Below are 14,761 nucleotides of genomic sequence, written 5' to 3' on the forward strand. Positions count from 1 at the left end.
ATTACTAATTGTTTTTTAGTTACTTTTCTTTTTTGATAGACTTGAAGAATCTATAAATGTAATCTTTGTTATTGTAATTTTTAATTAAGTTTTTCATATCAATAATATTTAGTCTTCTTTTCAGTTGATGCTTTGTATTTTGTGAGTTTTTTATTATTATAATCTTTCAATGCCAAAGCCAGTTATCTATATCAAATTCGTTCATAGATTTCTAAGTTACTCAAATTAATGGCTAGAAGTTAACATTTGACGTGCTATTCTTTATGTGATCGACATGCTAAGGTTTGTTTGATAAGCAGGTCGATCGGTTGTCTCGATTGAATCAGTTGGATACTTAGACCCAGAGTCAATTTTATTCCCGTATACTTTTACAGCTTTAACTTGTATCGTCGTTAACATGCAAATATACCTAGAACATGCAAAGAGGTTAAGAAACATATAAAGCTATGGAAGTTATTTATTTATATAGCTTTGGAGTTGTTTTGATAGAGATTTAATGATTTGTTTTGTTTAAAAATTTGTTTCCCGAACCGCCTAGTTTCTTTGCGTTTGAGATTTTTTTTAAATTCAAGTAATTCCTCCGCTTCCCTGAGACTCATCATTGTTTCCATTAATAAAAAGGTATTTCCATACGAGCAAGTTAATAGAGAGAAGTGACGTGTACAACTTTGGAGTGGTATTATTGGAGCTCATATGCGGCAGAAAATCCATAGATGTAGAGCGGTCTGAGGAAGAACACAGCAGATTTTATACATTTATTGACTACATATAATGAAACATGCAATCATTTTTATCTAACAGGTCAAGCCTTATGTGGAGGTGAATGAAGAATTTGGCCGTCAAGTGACAGACATCCTAGATAAAAGGCTGCATTTATCTCCAAATGAATTGAAATCCTTTTATGACGTATTTATTTTGTCAACAAAATGCATTCAGAGCGAGGCATCCAAAAGACGAATAATGAGTGAAATTGTAACACAGATAAGGGATGCCCTGGCTGCAATCAAAACAAAAAATTCAGCAGTCTTTCAGTTGTGCAGAGCACAGTTGCACTAGTCTAATTCAAGTTGGTAGATGACACTAAGATGGTAAGGCTAAGATATGTGTTGTTATAGCTACTTCCTATTGCTCCCAAATCTAAAACGAGCAAGACAACAACTCTATTGATATTTTTAAGATTCTTCAGTCGACAAGTTCTATGTTTAGAATCTTATTTTAAGTCAATGTATGGAAAAATCGGTTGACTTTATTGTATAATTTTAGTGGCTATGATTTCTATAAGGATTTGTCTTTGTACTAGTTGAAAATAGTATGTATTAAGGAGAAGACATATCACATCACATCACTTCACTTGAAGATTTCGATTAATAAGCATCATCATTAAATTTGTTTTTAAGTTGAAAAGAAATTGTTTTTTTTTTATGTTAGCTATAGCAATTTGTTTTGATTAGATTAAATTGGGAGAAGTCTGAACCATTACATAATTGCTACATAATCAAAAAAGCGAGAAAAAACTTGGGACTCATAAGGAGTGAGAGCCTCAAGCCTAAGTACTGACTATCAAAATGGAGTAGAACCCAACAAGCACCCAAAATAAGACACCACAAAATCTAAGGACTAGACTAGACTATAGACAAACAGAGGAAAAAAAACAATAGACCCAAAACCACTAAAGACACAAATCGATGGCCTTTATAGTGGGGGCTTCTCAATCTTCCAATCCTAGCTTGTTGCCTTCACCTTATTAGAGAAAGAGAGCATCTTTGTAATTATATAAATATTGGTCATTATATCATAAGTTTTGATTAGATTAAATCAGAAGAGGCCTAAATTATTATATCACTTCTACTACTAAGAAAGCTAGGGACTCATGAGGAGTGAGAGCACAAAATGAAAGTGTCAACTACAAAAAAATAACAAAACTTAGTAGACACCACTAAACCCAAAGACTAGACTAGACTAAACAAATAAATAGAACAAAAAAACCAACAGGCACACCCCCATCAACGACACAAACCGAAGGCTTACCTGGTCGGGGCTTCTCAATTTTCCAATTCTAGTTCGTCGCTTTCACTTTGTCAAAGAAGTAGAGCCTCTTGTTTGAAACACTACCAGATGAAATAGTAGGGGACTTTGGGGTAGCTTTCATCTTAGATACTAATGGGTCTAAGCCATTAGTAGGGGAAAAATTAAAATGATGCTTCTCTCTTGCCCACCTTGTGTTGATTTTTTCTTGAATGTCTTGTAGAGCTACCAAATTCTTCTGGGACATTTCATTGTTCTATGTTACCATTTCTCCCTTTTCCTTTTTAGGGACAATTGGTAGTGTTATGAAACCTCAATTGCCTCCATTGTCTCCTTTTTATCCTCCTTCAAGTCTATCTTGTCATAGAACCCCCTCAATTCCTTTCCACCTTTCAATATTTTAAGCTAAATCATTGGCTACAATCCAAACTGTTTAGTCCTTATTTTTTGTTGCCAAGATTAAAGCCCTAGAATCCGCTTCAACAAAGGCCTCTAGTCTATTAAAAAAAATTTTGCCACATTAAATTTCCCAAGAGGCCAACGGATTATAGCTTCTTATTTGTTGTAGCCATCACAGAGTTCATGAACCTTGTCCATAAGGGAAGTCTCATTTCCTTGAAAAGTTAATAGGTGAGGGGTGAGGGGAGCCAAATGAGAGCATAGCAAAGGTGGCAGCATTATTAGTAGGCTTTTTTAGGGTCCACTTAGAACCAATAGATCACGAGGAAGAAAAGTTCTCAAAATCATTTTCTTCTCCTTTGGCTCTTTGACAATGCATTCAATAATGAGAGGCATCGAGGTGTTTTTGGATTTAGTCGTCTTGACACAGTTAACATAGGTAGGGGCCCCTTTCGGTTTAGGAGTAGAAATGACATCTTAACTATCCAAGTTATTCAACAACTCAACACATAGAGTGGGAGCAGAGGGATTAGTAGTCGACTGACAAGTGGAAATCTAGGTGGAAATTATAGAGATGCCGAATAAGCTCTTGATGTAGGGCAAGGGCATATTTAGTTTTGGAAACAAACATAGATTGGGATGTAGATGAGAAAATCCAATAAGGGAAATTCATCTTTACACCACACTTCAAATGGTTGAGCATGGGGAAAAGTTGAGAATGGAACCATTTAAATCTCTCATCCAAAGTGATGAATTTTATGAGGAGTAGCATGACCTATATCCAAACCCTATGTAAGTAATTTATGTTGGAACCACTTTGCAAGCAAGCAAATTTCTCCCCCATCTTCAAGAACCTCTTGAAATCCTCCCTGTAATTACCCTTAGTTTCTTTGGGAAGTTTTTGTCCTCCACCACAAGATCCATAGCAACCACAATGGTTTTCATAGACACCATGAATTTCTCCCTACCCACTTAGAATTCTTCATCATCCCAAGATTGGGCAAACTACTCATACAGAGAAGGGTTGAAGCCCTTCATTCCTCAACATATGTTGGCAAATTTCTCTCCACGACCTTTTCTCAAAGAATTCCATTTCGTTTGAAAATGTCAAATTTATATGGCTTAGTTTGAATAAGATCTCCACCCATGGTATCCACAGTAGAGCCAAGAACATCAAACAAAAAGAGGTTGCTAAAACATGCTATGGGAGAAACAAAAAAAATGACAATTTTGAAAGAAGCATAGCTTTTTCTATATTTAATGTCATTATATCATAAGTTATATTAGATTTTATCAATCATTTAGAATTAAGGTTAATCTATTTTTAGGTTTTGTAGTTGGATTAATGGATCTTTTTTCAGGGGTTTTTGTATTTAGCCATAAGATAGTAGATGGCTAGATGAAATATATATAAAATTATAAGATATATGGGTGGTGTATTTTCTATAAATTCATTTGGGTTTTATGAATTTATTGGCACACCTTTTCTTTGTACTCCAAGTTATGTTTTAATATAAATGGGTGTTGGCCCTTCTAGATATTTAATTATCAAAATAAAAATAAAAATGAATGAATGATATACATACATACATACATACACACATACATGCATGCATGCATACATGCATATATACATACATGCATGCATGCATGCATGCATACATACATACATACAATTTGGTCATATATGATTGGGGATAAAAAATTGTCAAAAATATTAGTGTCAAAAACAGATTATTTGACAAGCATATATTTGTCAAGTTTAAATAGTTATCGAAGGCATCCTCAAATTTTATCTTTAGTTATGTTGGAAAAATGGCACTTGACGTTGATCCTTTTTTGTTTACACTAAAATATAATGAGCAGTTGATTAGGCTGCTTGTCCGCCACGTTCCTTTTACTCAGAGAGTATGTGAGTGTACTGACTCACCATGGAGGTGGTCTTTAAGTGATCCACAGGGCATGTGCCCATAAACAAGCATCTGTTGTTTGAAGTGATTGCAATAGCCAAGCAAGGACACCAAGTTTCTGTGATTCAATCGAGACAGCAGATCGATCTGCTCACAGAGAAATTTTTTAGCTTTAATTATCCAACATAGCATGTCGAGTATTTATACACAACCTTTGCTTCTATTACCTTTAGACTTAAACGATACAAATTTAAGATAGATATCAGGCTTTCGCTTTACCTCGTTCAAGAACTCAGTTGCTCCTTGTTTAGATAAGGACGATAGAAGCTTTACAGCCACATCTTTACCATCCTGCAATTTACCGAAATAGACACTTCCAAAACCCCCTTCGCCAATCTTGTGGCTCATATTCTCTGTAGCTATCATCATCTCCACTAGACTAAATGAACGAGACTTCACGAGGGTGGGTACAATTACAGCTGCACCTTCAATTACCTAGTAAACAATATATGTTTCAAATCACCAAACATAGAGATTTATAAGATATATACGTTTATGGTTAGAAAGAGCCAACCTTTTGGTTTCGTTTCTTGGAGTTCATATTCACCATTTGGTTTCGTTTCTTGGAGTTACGTCTTCCACGACATATAATAAACAATATGATTGCTACAAAAGCTGGAACTACAACACCAATAGTTGATTTAGCAACAATACCGACTTTATTCCGCTTTGACTGGCACTTATCTTTACCCTTACACAGATGGGGATTCCCGGTATAACTGGAGACCAGTATATAAATTCTTAAAATCGGCGAGTTTTTGTCCAGTTTATCCGTGTATGAGAAAATAAAGTGTCTAATTTCTTTCTCTTGTTTCATATCAAAATTACCTGAGGATCAATGAAGGATTCTTCAAAAGCCCTTCCGGGACAACTCCACTGAAGTTATTGTTTTCTAAATTTCTGGCGGGTGTGGAAAAGAGTTCACAGTTCAAATAGAATAAATAAAATTAGCATCCCTAAAACTAGCATGAAATTGCTGCAAAAATATGAAACGTACAGTTTTTTTAAGTTACTCAATTGTGACAGACAATCTGGGATGATTCCTGTCAAGTAGTTGTTTTCAAGACGTCTGAAAATTGCAAAAAAAAAAATTATTAGATGGAAAAACGAATTATAACCTGCATATAGGAGCGCACATAATCGGTAACTACTGAAACTAATATATGACAGAACCCAGCTTACATTATCTCCGATTTGGTTAAGCTGCACAAGTCTGGCAATGTTCCTGATAAATTATTGTTCTGAAGAGAACTGTTTAACATAAGAGTTAGCAAAATCGTTAGAAAAATGTTTCAAAACGAAATTTATACCAGACACAACCGACTACATTTAAATCGCTTATCCCCTTTGGTACAGTTCCAGACAGATTCCTCCCGGACAAATCGCTAATTGACAGCAGAACTCAAGATAATCAATTACATAATCTGTAGTTAATTTTCAAGTAATCAAAAATTGATGCACCATAAGAACACATGTAACTGTGTTATGTAAACTTACACATCAAATATTCTCACTGGAAGCCCTTTATTGCATCTGATTCCAGTCCATTCAATACCAAAACAAGGATCCGATATCCAGCTTTTGATACTAAAAGCTCTTTTAATTAATAAAAGCGCACCAACTGCAACGTAACAACGCTCATGACTCCGTTATAGGAAACCATGGTTACAAATGGAATCAGAAAATAGAGATATGAGGATCTTACCATCACCTCCATCAGTTTCTGGCTTACTTTCCACTATTCTGTAATACTCAATGGCGTTAATTAGAGGACCAAGGCTAGACTTTCCTGGTTGGTCTATGGTTTCAAGAGAAATCACCACTTCACTTCCTTGTGTGTAGTTGTATGTGATTGGCAGCTTAATCGAGTGATTTTGCACTTCCTTGTGTGTAGTTGTATGTGATTGGCAGCTTAATCGAGTGATTTTGCAGAGCGTAATCTATGTAGCGAACAGCCTGCTCATTTACCATAACATTGAAGTTCCTTGCCTCTGAGCCGTTGAGGATCTCGACTTCTGCAAAATATAATACAACTAAGGTTCTCGTATTCTGTTGCGGAAGTATTAAACGCAACCAATTTGCAGTGGTTTTGGCAATTACTGTAGAATTTTGAACCTGACCTATCCTCTATGAATCAGCTGATTAGCAAACAATAACAGCAAAAAGAAGAAAAACACCAATATCTTTATTGAAGCTTAATTGAAAAATTACATAGAGGCTGTATATATAAAGAATTTGCAGTCTAGAAGAATAAATAATAACTGCAGTTCTAAATATATTCCTAGCTTTGCATGGAAAGCTACTAAAGCTCTCAAACTAAAAAAAGCAAACTACTCCCTAAATTAAGAATACAATAAGTGCATGCACAACATGCTTTATTTACTAAAAACAAACTCATGCAAAAAGCAAAACTAAAAATAGTCCTAAGGATTCATGCATGCTGGAGTACATGCTTTATTTGCATAAATAAACAAAAAAACTATTAACTAAAAATAACTTATGCATGGTGATGAATGGATAGCTTCATGTCCAAACTAGAGTTGCATGGAGCTGCATGCTAGAGCAGCATCACTTATCAACATACTCCCCCTTGATGCTGAGAGGGCTGACAATCTTATCTCGTAGTGTTATAAACTGAGCTTTTGCAACCGCTTTGGTGAATATATCTACTAGTTGATCCTGGGTGTTGATGTGCTTCAATTCGACATCCTTCTTTTGCACCAAATCTCGTATGAAGTGATATTTCAAATCAAAATGCTTTGTTCTACTGTGATGAACCGGATTCTTAGCTAACTTGATGGCACTCACATTGTCACAATAAATTACTGTAGGCTGAATTTGTTTTTCTCCAATTTCTTCCAAAACTTTTCTGAGCCAAAGGGCTTGTGTACCTGCTGAGGTAATTGCAACATACTCTGCTTCTGTAGATGAGAGGGCAACAATACTTTGTTTTTTCGAGCTCCAGGTAATCAAACTAGAACCAAAAGAAAAACAATTTCTAGATGTAGATTTACAATCATCCATACTACCTCCCCAATCTGAATCACTAAAGCCTACAAGATTGAACTTTTCAGAAGAGTAGTAATGAATACCAAAACTTGAATTCCCTTTCACATACCTCAAAATCCTCTTGGCTGCCTTCATATGTATTTCAGATGGATTTGTCATATACCTTGAAACAAATGAAACTGAATAAGCAATATCTGGCCTCGTGTGGGTTAGAAACATCAAGCTCCCCACAATACTTCTGTAAGTTGTCTCATCAACTAAATCAGCACCATCATCTCTACATAACAAATCTACATGAGCACTTGGAGTGGAGGCAGGGTTACAATCAATCATATTAAATTTCTTCAGCATATCCTGTGCATACTTTGTTTGACAAATGAAAATCTCATCCTTACATTGATAAACCTCCATTCCTAGAAAATATTTCATTAGACCAAGATCTTTCATCTCAAATTCTTTCATCATAGCAGCTTTGAATTCATCTTTCATCTTAGAACTACTACCCATATACAAAAGATCATCAACATACAAACTTATGATGAGAATATCAGTACCTTCTTGTTTGTAGTATAGGGTAGGATCACTCTTACTTCTCTGGAAGCCATTCTCCTAAAAGTATCCATCAATCCTGGCATACCATGCTCTTGGTGCTTGCTTGAGGCCATACAAAGCCTTCTTCAACTTGTAGACATAATTATCTTTTCCTTCCACTTCAAAACCTTGTGGCTGCTCCACATATACCTCCTCTTCTAAGTACCCATTCAAGAAGGCACTTTTCACGTCCATATGATGTATGCTCCACTTCTTCTAGGCTGCTAATGAAATCAGCATTCGTATGGTCTCTTGTCTTGCTACTGGTCCAAATGTCTCTTCATAGTCAATTCCATATTTCTGTGTGAAGCCTTTAGCAACTAATCTTGCCTTGTGTCTTTCAACACTCCCATCATTGTTAAATTTGGTCTTGTAGACCCATTTGGTGCCAATCCTTTTTTTGTCATGTGGAAGTTCTGTTAACTCCCAAGTGTCATTCTTGTGAATGGAATCCATCTCTTCTTCCATGGCTTTCACCCAAACTTCATTAGTACATGCATCTTCAAAACATGATGGTTCAAAATCAGCCTTGGCTAATAAAGCAAAATTCACTGTCTCACCTATTGGGTTTTCTTCATGTACTTGATTTCCACTCTTTTGGTAGATATCACTCAATCTCCTTACTTTCCTTGTAGAGCTTGGAGAAGAAGCTGGGCTTGAACTTGGTACTAAAGAACTTGATGAAGGGTTGCTTGGTGGAGTTAAACCACTGGATATAGAAACATTAGTTGGCTGCTCATGATCAATATCAACAATTATATCATCATTCAAAATAGATTTTGGCTTCTCAACATGGCCTTTTTTATGACCATAAACTCCCCCTTCATCAAAAATCACATCTCTTGAGATAATAAGCTTGTTAGTGAGGGGATTATACAATCTATAAGCCTTGCTTTTCTCACTCTACCCAATAAAAATACATGACTCACTCTTTGCGTCTAACTTCTGTCTATTCTAATCAGGTACATGCACATAAGCCAAACAACCAAAAACTTTGAAATGATTAACATTAGGCCTTTTACCATACCAAGCTTCATAAGGAGTCATCTTTTCTAGTGCACTGGTGGGGCTATGGTTGAGGATGTACACCACTGTAGCAACTCCATCTCCCCAATAAGAATTGCTCAATCCCTTGGTTTGTAACATGCACCTTGCCATTTCAACCACAGTACAATTCTTCCTTTCAGCTACTCCATTTTGTTGAGGTGTGTATGCAGTAGTAAGTTGCCTCTTGATGCCATTAAAATCACAATAATTTTGGAAAGCCTTTGAGCAAAATTCTCCTCCACGATCAGTCCTTAAACATTTGATCTTGCACCCTTTCTCATTTTCTACAAGGGCTTTAAACTTCTTGAATGTATCCAAGGCTTCATCTTTGGCCTTCAAAAAATATACCCAACAATTTCGTGAGTAATCATCAATAAAAGTGATGAAATATGATGACTTACCCAAACTCTTAGTCTGCATAGGACCACATATATCTGAATGAACAAGCTGAAGTGGGTGATGAGCCCTCCATGCATTGCCCTTTGGAAACTTTTCTCTTGCATGCTTTCCTTTAGCACAACCTTCACAAACCTCCTTGTGTTCCTCAACCTTGGGCAAACCAGAAACTAATGCATGTGAGGTTAGAAACTTCAAACTATGAAAATTTAAATGCCCATACCTGAGATGCCATAACCAACTTGAATCCTCATAAGCCATATTTGCCAAACTGTTGTTATGTTCACCAAACCTCAAGGGGAACATCCTATTTCTTGTCATAGGAACAACAGTGATCACTCTATTATCCTTATTCTTATCATAGATAGTACAAGTCTTATTCTCAAAGACTACTTTATAATTTTTCTCACATAGCTGCCCAACACTTAACAAATTGTGCTTCAATTGTGGAGTATAATAAATATCATGAATACTCTTTATACCTTCTTTTGTTTGGACCTCCATAGCTCCTTTGGCAGCAACCTCCAATGATTTATCATCACCAAGCTGGATCTTGGATTTGAAACTTCCATCATTTGTTGAGAACAACTTCTCATTCCCTGTCATATGGTTAGAGCATCCAGAATCTAGGTACCAAACATCTTTACTAGTATTTTCACCCTTGGCATAAGATAAAAATAAGTGATCAGGAGGATTGTCACTACTTTCTTGAGCATAGTTAGCACTTTTACCTTCTTTCAATCTACATTCTCTTTCAAAGTGGCCATACCTATTACAATGGTAACATTGAACATTTCTCTTATCAAATCTGCCTTTACCTCTTCCTCTGAAACCACCACTTCCTCTTGAGCCACCTCTTCCTCTACCTCTTGAAGAATTTTGGCTTTGCCCTTTACCTTGGCCTTGATTGATTTTGGCACTACTGCTGCTTGTATCTTCATCTTTTGTGATTAGCAATTTAGAGGAAAACGCTTTCTCTACACCTTCAAAAGAATCTTTCAATCTTTCTTCATGAGACATCAGGGATCCAACCAGTTGATCAAACTATAGTTTTGTCAAATCCTTGCTTTCTTCTATGATTATTGCTACATGATTCCATCTGGGTGTCAAAGATCTCAACACCTTTTTAATCAAAACTTCATTTCTTACAATTTCTCCAAGTGTAGCCATTTTATTGACTACATCTTTGACTCTGATACAATAATCACTTATACTTTCAGCTTCTTGCATCTTCAAATTCTCAAACTCTCGCTTCAATGTCTGAAGCTTGACCACTTTAACTTGATCACTACCCTAGTAAGCTTCTTGTAGAGTCTTCCAGGCATCTTTGGCAGTTGTTGCTCCTGATATTCTTGGAAATAAGCTCTTATCAAGAGCTATCTGAATGTGAAACAAAGCTTGAGCATTCTTTTTCCTTGCTTCCTTTCTTGTTGTTCTTTCATTGGCTGTAAGGGCATTCCAATCAGTTGGCTCTTCATAACCTGATCCAATAATCTCCCACAAATCTTTTCCAATCAAAAAGGTCAGCATCTTAATGCACCAATAATCATAATCATTCCCATCAAATTCTGGAACGGGCATATGGTTAGAATTCGACATGATTAACTTTGGCGAAATTCCAACAATAAAACTTTAACCCAAAACAATTTTACCTGCGCTGATACCACTTGTAGAATTTTGAACCTGACCTATCCTCTCTGAACCAACTGATTAGCAAACAATAACAGCAAAAAGAAGAAAAACACCAATATCTTTATTGAAGCTTAATTGAAAAATTACATAGAGGCTGTATATATAAAGAATTTGCAGTCTAGAAGAATAAATAATAACTGCAGTTCTAAATATATTCCTAGCTTTGCATAGAAAGCTACTAAGGCTCTCAAACTAATAAAAGCAAACTACTCCCTAAATTAAGAATACAATAAATGCATGCACAACATGCTTTATTTACTAAAAACAAACTCATGCAAAAAGCAAAACTAAAAATAGTCTTAAGGATTCATGCATGCTGGAGTACATGCTTTATTTGCATGAATAAACAAAAAAACTATTAACTAAAAATAGCTTATGCATGGTGATGAATGGATAGCTTCATGTCCAAACTGGAGTTGCATGGAGCTGCATGCTAGAGCAGCATCACTTATCAACAATTACAGCTGTCTGCATCACAACATCAGGAGGGAAACTGGTGATATTATTCTTATTCAAAACCGTTCTATTCGAATGTGCTTTTCGAATAAGAGTAGTGTTGTATAGAACAGATATGAGGCTGTCCGAATTCCACAAGCGATCGAATCGGTCTTGAGGGTACCTGATCAGGAATGGACAGTTTGAATTTGTAACTGCAATAGATTTTTACTTCAATCATCTACGATTTTTGTTTAGACAATATAAAACTTTAAATTTTATGACTTATCTAATATTATTAGGGTAACTGATTGAAGAAAAGAGGGGAATAGAAAACAAACTTGGAAATTATTTTAAACATTGCACCGATTCTCTGAGCTGCTGATCTAATAACCTTCAAACCTGATTAGATACTTCAGTAACTAAGCTACAAACAAACAGAGTTTGCAACTTCATACAGTTCTGAAGAGTCTGACTCTAAAAAATGACTACCAAAATGTAAAGTCATACAATATTAGAAAAATTGAACAATTATGGACGATGAAGAAGAATACATAAAATAATATATTTCTTGCTACCCACAAAGCGTGTGAATGGGACAGTGGACACATAGAAGTAAATATAAAATCTATTCCAATCCTAAGCAAGATCTGCTTCAATGTTTCTATTTAATGATATAGATGACTGCAGATATGAGAGGTACGGAGATGACAAGAACAATTCGCAAAGTTGATGAAGTATTAGGATTACAATTTCCAATACTGATCAGGAATGGATAGCTTGAATCTCTAACTGTGATATTTTTACTTCAATCATCCAAGATTTTTATTTAGACAATATCAAGGCTTAAATTTTTATGACATCCAATATTATTAGTTAATGATATCCTATTTTAGGTTTACATGAATTTAGTCAATCGATTATTATATTTCTCAAAAGACCATTAATTCATTTCATCTTTCTTCATTTCTATAAATAAACGTCAAGACAATACATTTTATCAAAAGACTATTAAATACTCGATGGTGAATATGAAAAGATCCCTCTCTTCTTACGAAGGTTGTTACCTTAATAAGCCTTTTAAAGAGCAGAAATACCTGATAAGATCGGAGGATTGAGCACCCACATCATATCTTGATATTGAACTCAACATCATTCCCGGCTTCATCTGAGCCTCATAGAGGCCGCCTGAAAGACTCCTCAACTCAATTGCAGATATAAAGGGATCGCTGCTGTCTGAAGTTCGAATCAAGCAAACATAGATGACATTGGTAGAACTGGTGATGATCATTTCTCTGGTAACTTCTGGGATTTCCGGAGACGTTATAGATTGGATCTTTTGAATAAGAATGCCTTGCGTCTCCACAGAAACATTAAAGCTTGGAAGCTCTTGGATTCCATTATAATTACCAAAAAGAAACCACAGGCGTACGAGGTATGTGACATTAATGTTTAAGGGCAAACTATAGCATGATTTATTTAGAGGCTTTGAAAAGTGACGCAAGGACTGCAAGTGATATGGTATACTTGACTTACTAACATTCGTTGCCTCGCCAACATCTATATAATTGCCATCCGAAATCCACGTTATATTGGTCACAGAATCAGTGTAATTGTCTCCGCCGCCACAATTGATGCTCAGGAATCCTGCTTTGCAACAAATGAGAAGTAATGAGTGAAATAAAGGAACAAAGAGAATTAAAACAAATTCTCTCCCTTTGTTTTTTACCTGGCTGAGCTGAAACTGAGACAACAAACGCGAGGACATTCGTTGTGAGCATAAGTAGGCTTCTGCCTCTCAAAATTAACTTGTCCATCGACACGGAGAATAGTTTTTTAGCGGATATTTACAAATTATATATATGGAATACGCAAAACCTCCATTGAAATAATTGTGTCATTATCTTAAGTAAAACAAATATACGAACCTCAAAGTCTGGAAAGAAGTTGCGTGTGGAACAAGCTATTGTTATTTCCATACGCTCCTATGCAGTAGGTCATTGCTATTCATCTTTGAATTTATCTTTTTTAAATTTAAAATGTTGTGCGTCAGCGATGACGTTATTTTGGAATGGATCCAAGATTTTAAATGCCAGGACAAGACTTTTGGATTGCTGGCAATGACTTAAAAGTAAACACACGTTAATACACCTTCCGTCAATGTAAACACACGTTACCTAATCCACAGCGCCTTCCTTTGGGTCTTTGCCGTATCATAAACGATTCCCTGATTTGTGATTCACCATCTCACACAATGCAATATAAAGCACCAGAACTTTTATATATGTTCATATGGTATGCTTTTCTTGCATTTACAGAGAGAGATGGAAACGGAGAAATATGTGAGCATGCTCGTCTTGATGGTAGCGATTGTGCTGGTCATCTCCACGAGATGCGTTGAAGGACCTAGCGGACCGTCTCCTGGAGCAGGAACAGGAGATGTACCTGTGCCACCGTCTCCAGGATCTTCTTTTATTGAAAAAGTTGACAACGCCACTTCTCCCTCGGAGCCAACGAATGCTACAAGGCCCTTACCTTGACGTAATAATGGTCTTAGTTGCTAATCTGTTCTTTGAGTGCTGGTTTAGGGGGAAATGAACTTGTCTACCTATGGTTATTCAATCCATACCGTACGTGATTGATATTACTTTTTCTGAAAATTAAGGAGTAGGTAGGTAATATTTGCTTGGTCCGGTTTGTGAGATAGCACTTGAAACTAAAGGATCCAATGTGATATTTAAATTATAATATGAATAAAAATTTATTTAAATAATTATAGATGTTTTAAATACATCATTTAAAAAATATTGGGAGATATCAATTTGTAACTATTTAATGCAGTAGATATAAATTTTGTGTTATTTATTTTTAAAATATTATTTTTGTTATTACATATTAAGATTTTGACACGTAAATGGGTGTAAGATTTAAGATGACAAATAATATTAGATTGGTAACATGCTAACACAATCACAATCTTCCCCTTGTTGTCATTGTAGAATACCTCACGACATTAACAAATTGAATGATTTATTGACATTGTATAAGTGCGGCTATATAAATATATGATTTTAAAAATAATAAATTATTGATGACATTACATAATTATAAGAAATTCAATAATTTATTGTAAAGGAAAAAAAAAAAACTTTCATAAAAATATAGGTTAATTAAGAAAAATATATAAATAGAGTAAA

General features: G+C 35.4%; 2 protein-coding genes across 2 annotated transcripts; both read right to left on the reverse strand.

Moving 5' to 3' along the window:
- Positions 1-932: 932 nt before the first annotated feature.
- Positions 933-4,935, reverse strand: LOC131026706 (probable serine/threonine-protein kinase PBL22). Its single transcript, XM_057956637.1, has 4 exons — positions 4,909-4,935; positions 4,614-4,829; positions 4,355-4,481; positions 933-997 (listed from the first exon to the last, which is right to left on the reverse strand). Exons 1-4 carry the CDS (start codon positions 4,933-4,935, stop codon positions 933-935), a joined length of 435 nt encoding a protein of 144 aa, XP_057812620.1.
- A 380-nt stretch (positions 4,936-5,315) lies between these two features.
- On the reverse strand, positions 5,316-13,381 carry LOC131026707 (probable LRR receptor-like serine/threonine-protein kinase At1g67720). Its single transcript, XM_057956638.1, has 9 exons — positions 13,294-13,381; positions 12,662-13,211; positions 11,592-11,748; positions 6,275-6,521; positions 6,100-6,192; positions 5,892-6,015; positions 5,705-5,779; positions 5,577-5,645; positions 5,316-5,463 (listed from the first exon to the last, which is right to left on the reverse strand). Exons 1-9 carry the CDS (start codon positions 13,379-13,381, stop codon positions 5,316-5,318), a joined length of 1,551 nt encoding a protein of 516 aa, XP_057812621.1.
- Between the last annotated feature and the right edge of the window lie 1,380 nt (positions 13,382-14,761).

Source organism: Cryptomeria japonica, chromosome 1, assembly GCF_030272615.1.
Source record: "Cryptomeria japonica chromosome 1, Sugi_1.0, whole genome shotgun sequence".
Lineage (NCBI taxonomy): Eukaryota > Viridiplantae > Streptophyta > Pinopsida > Cupressales > Cupressaceae > Cryptomeria > Cryptomeria japonica.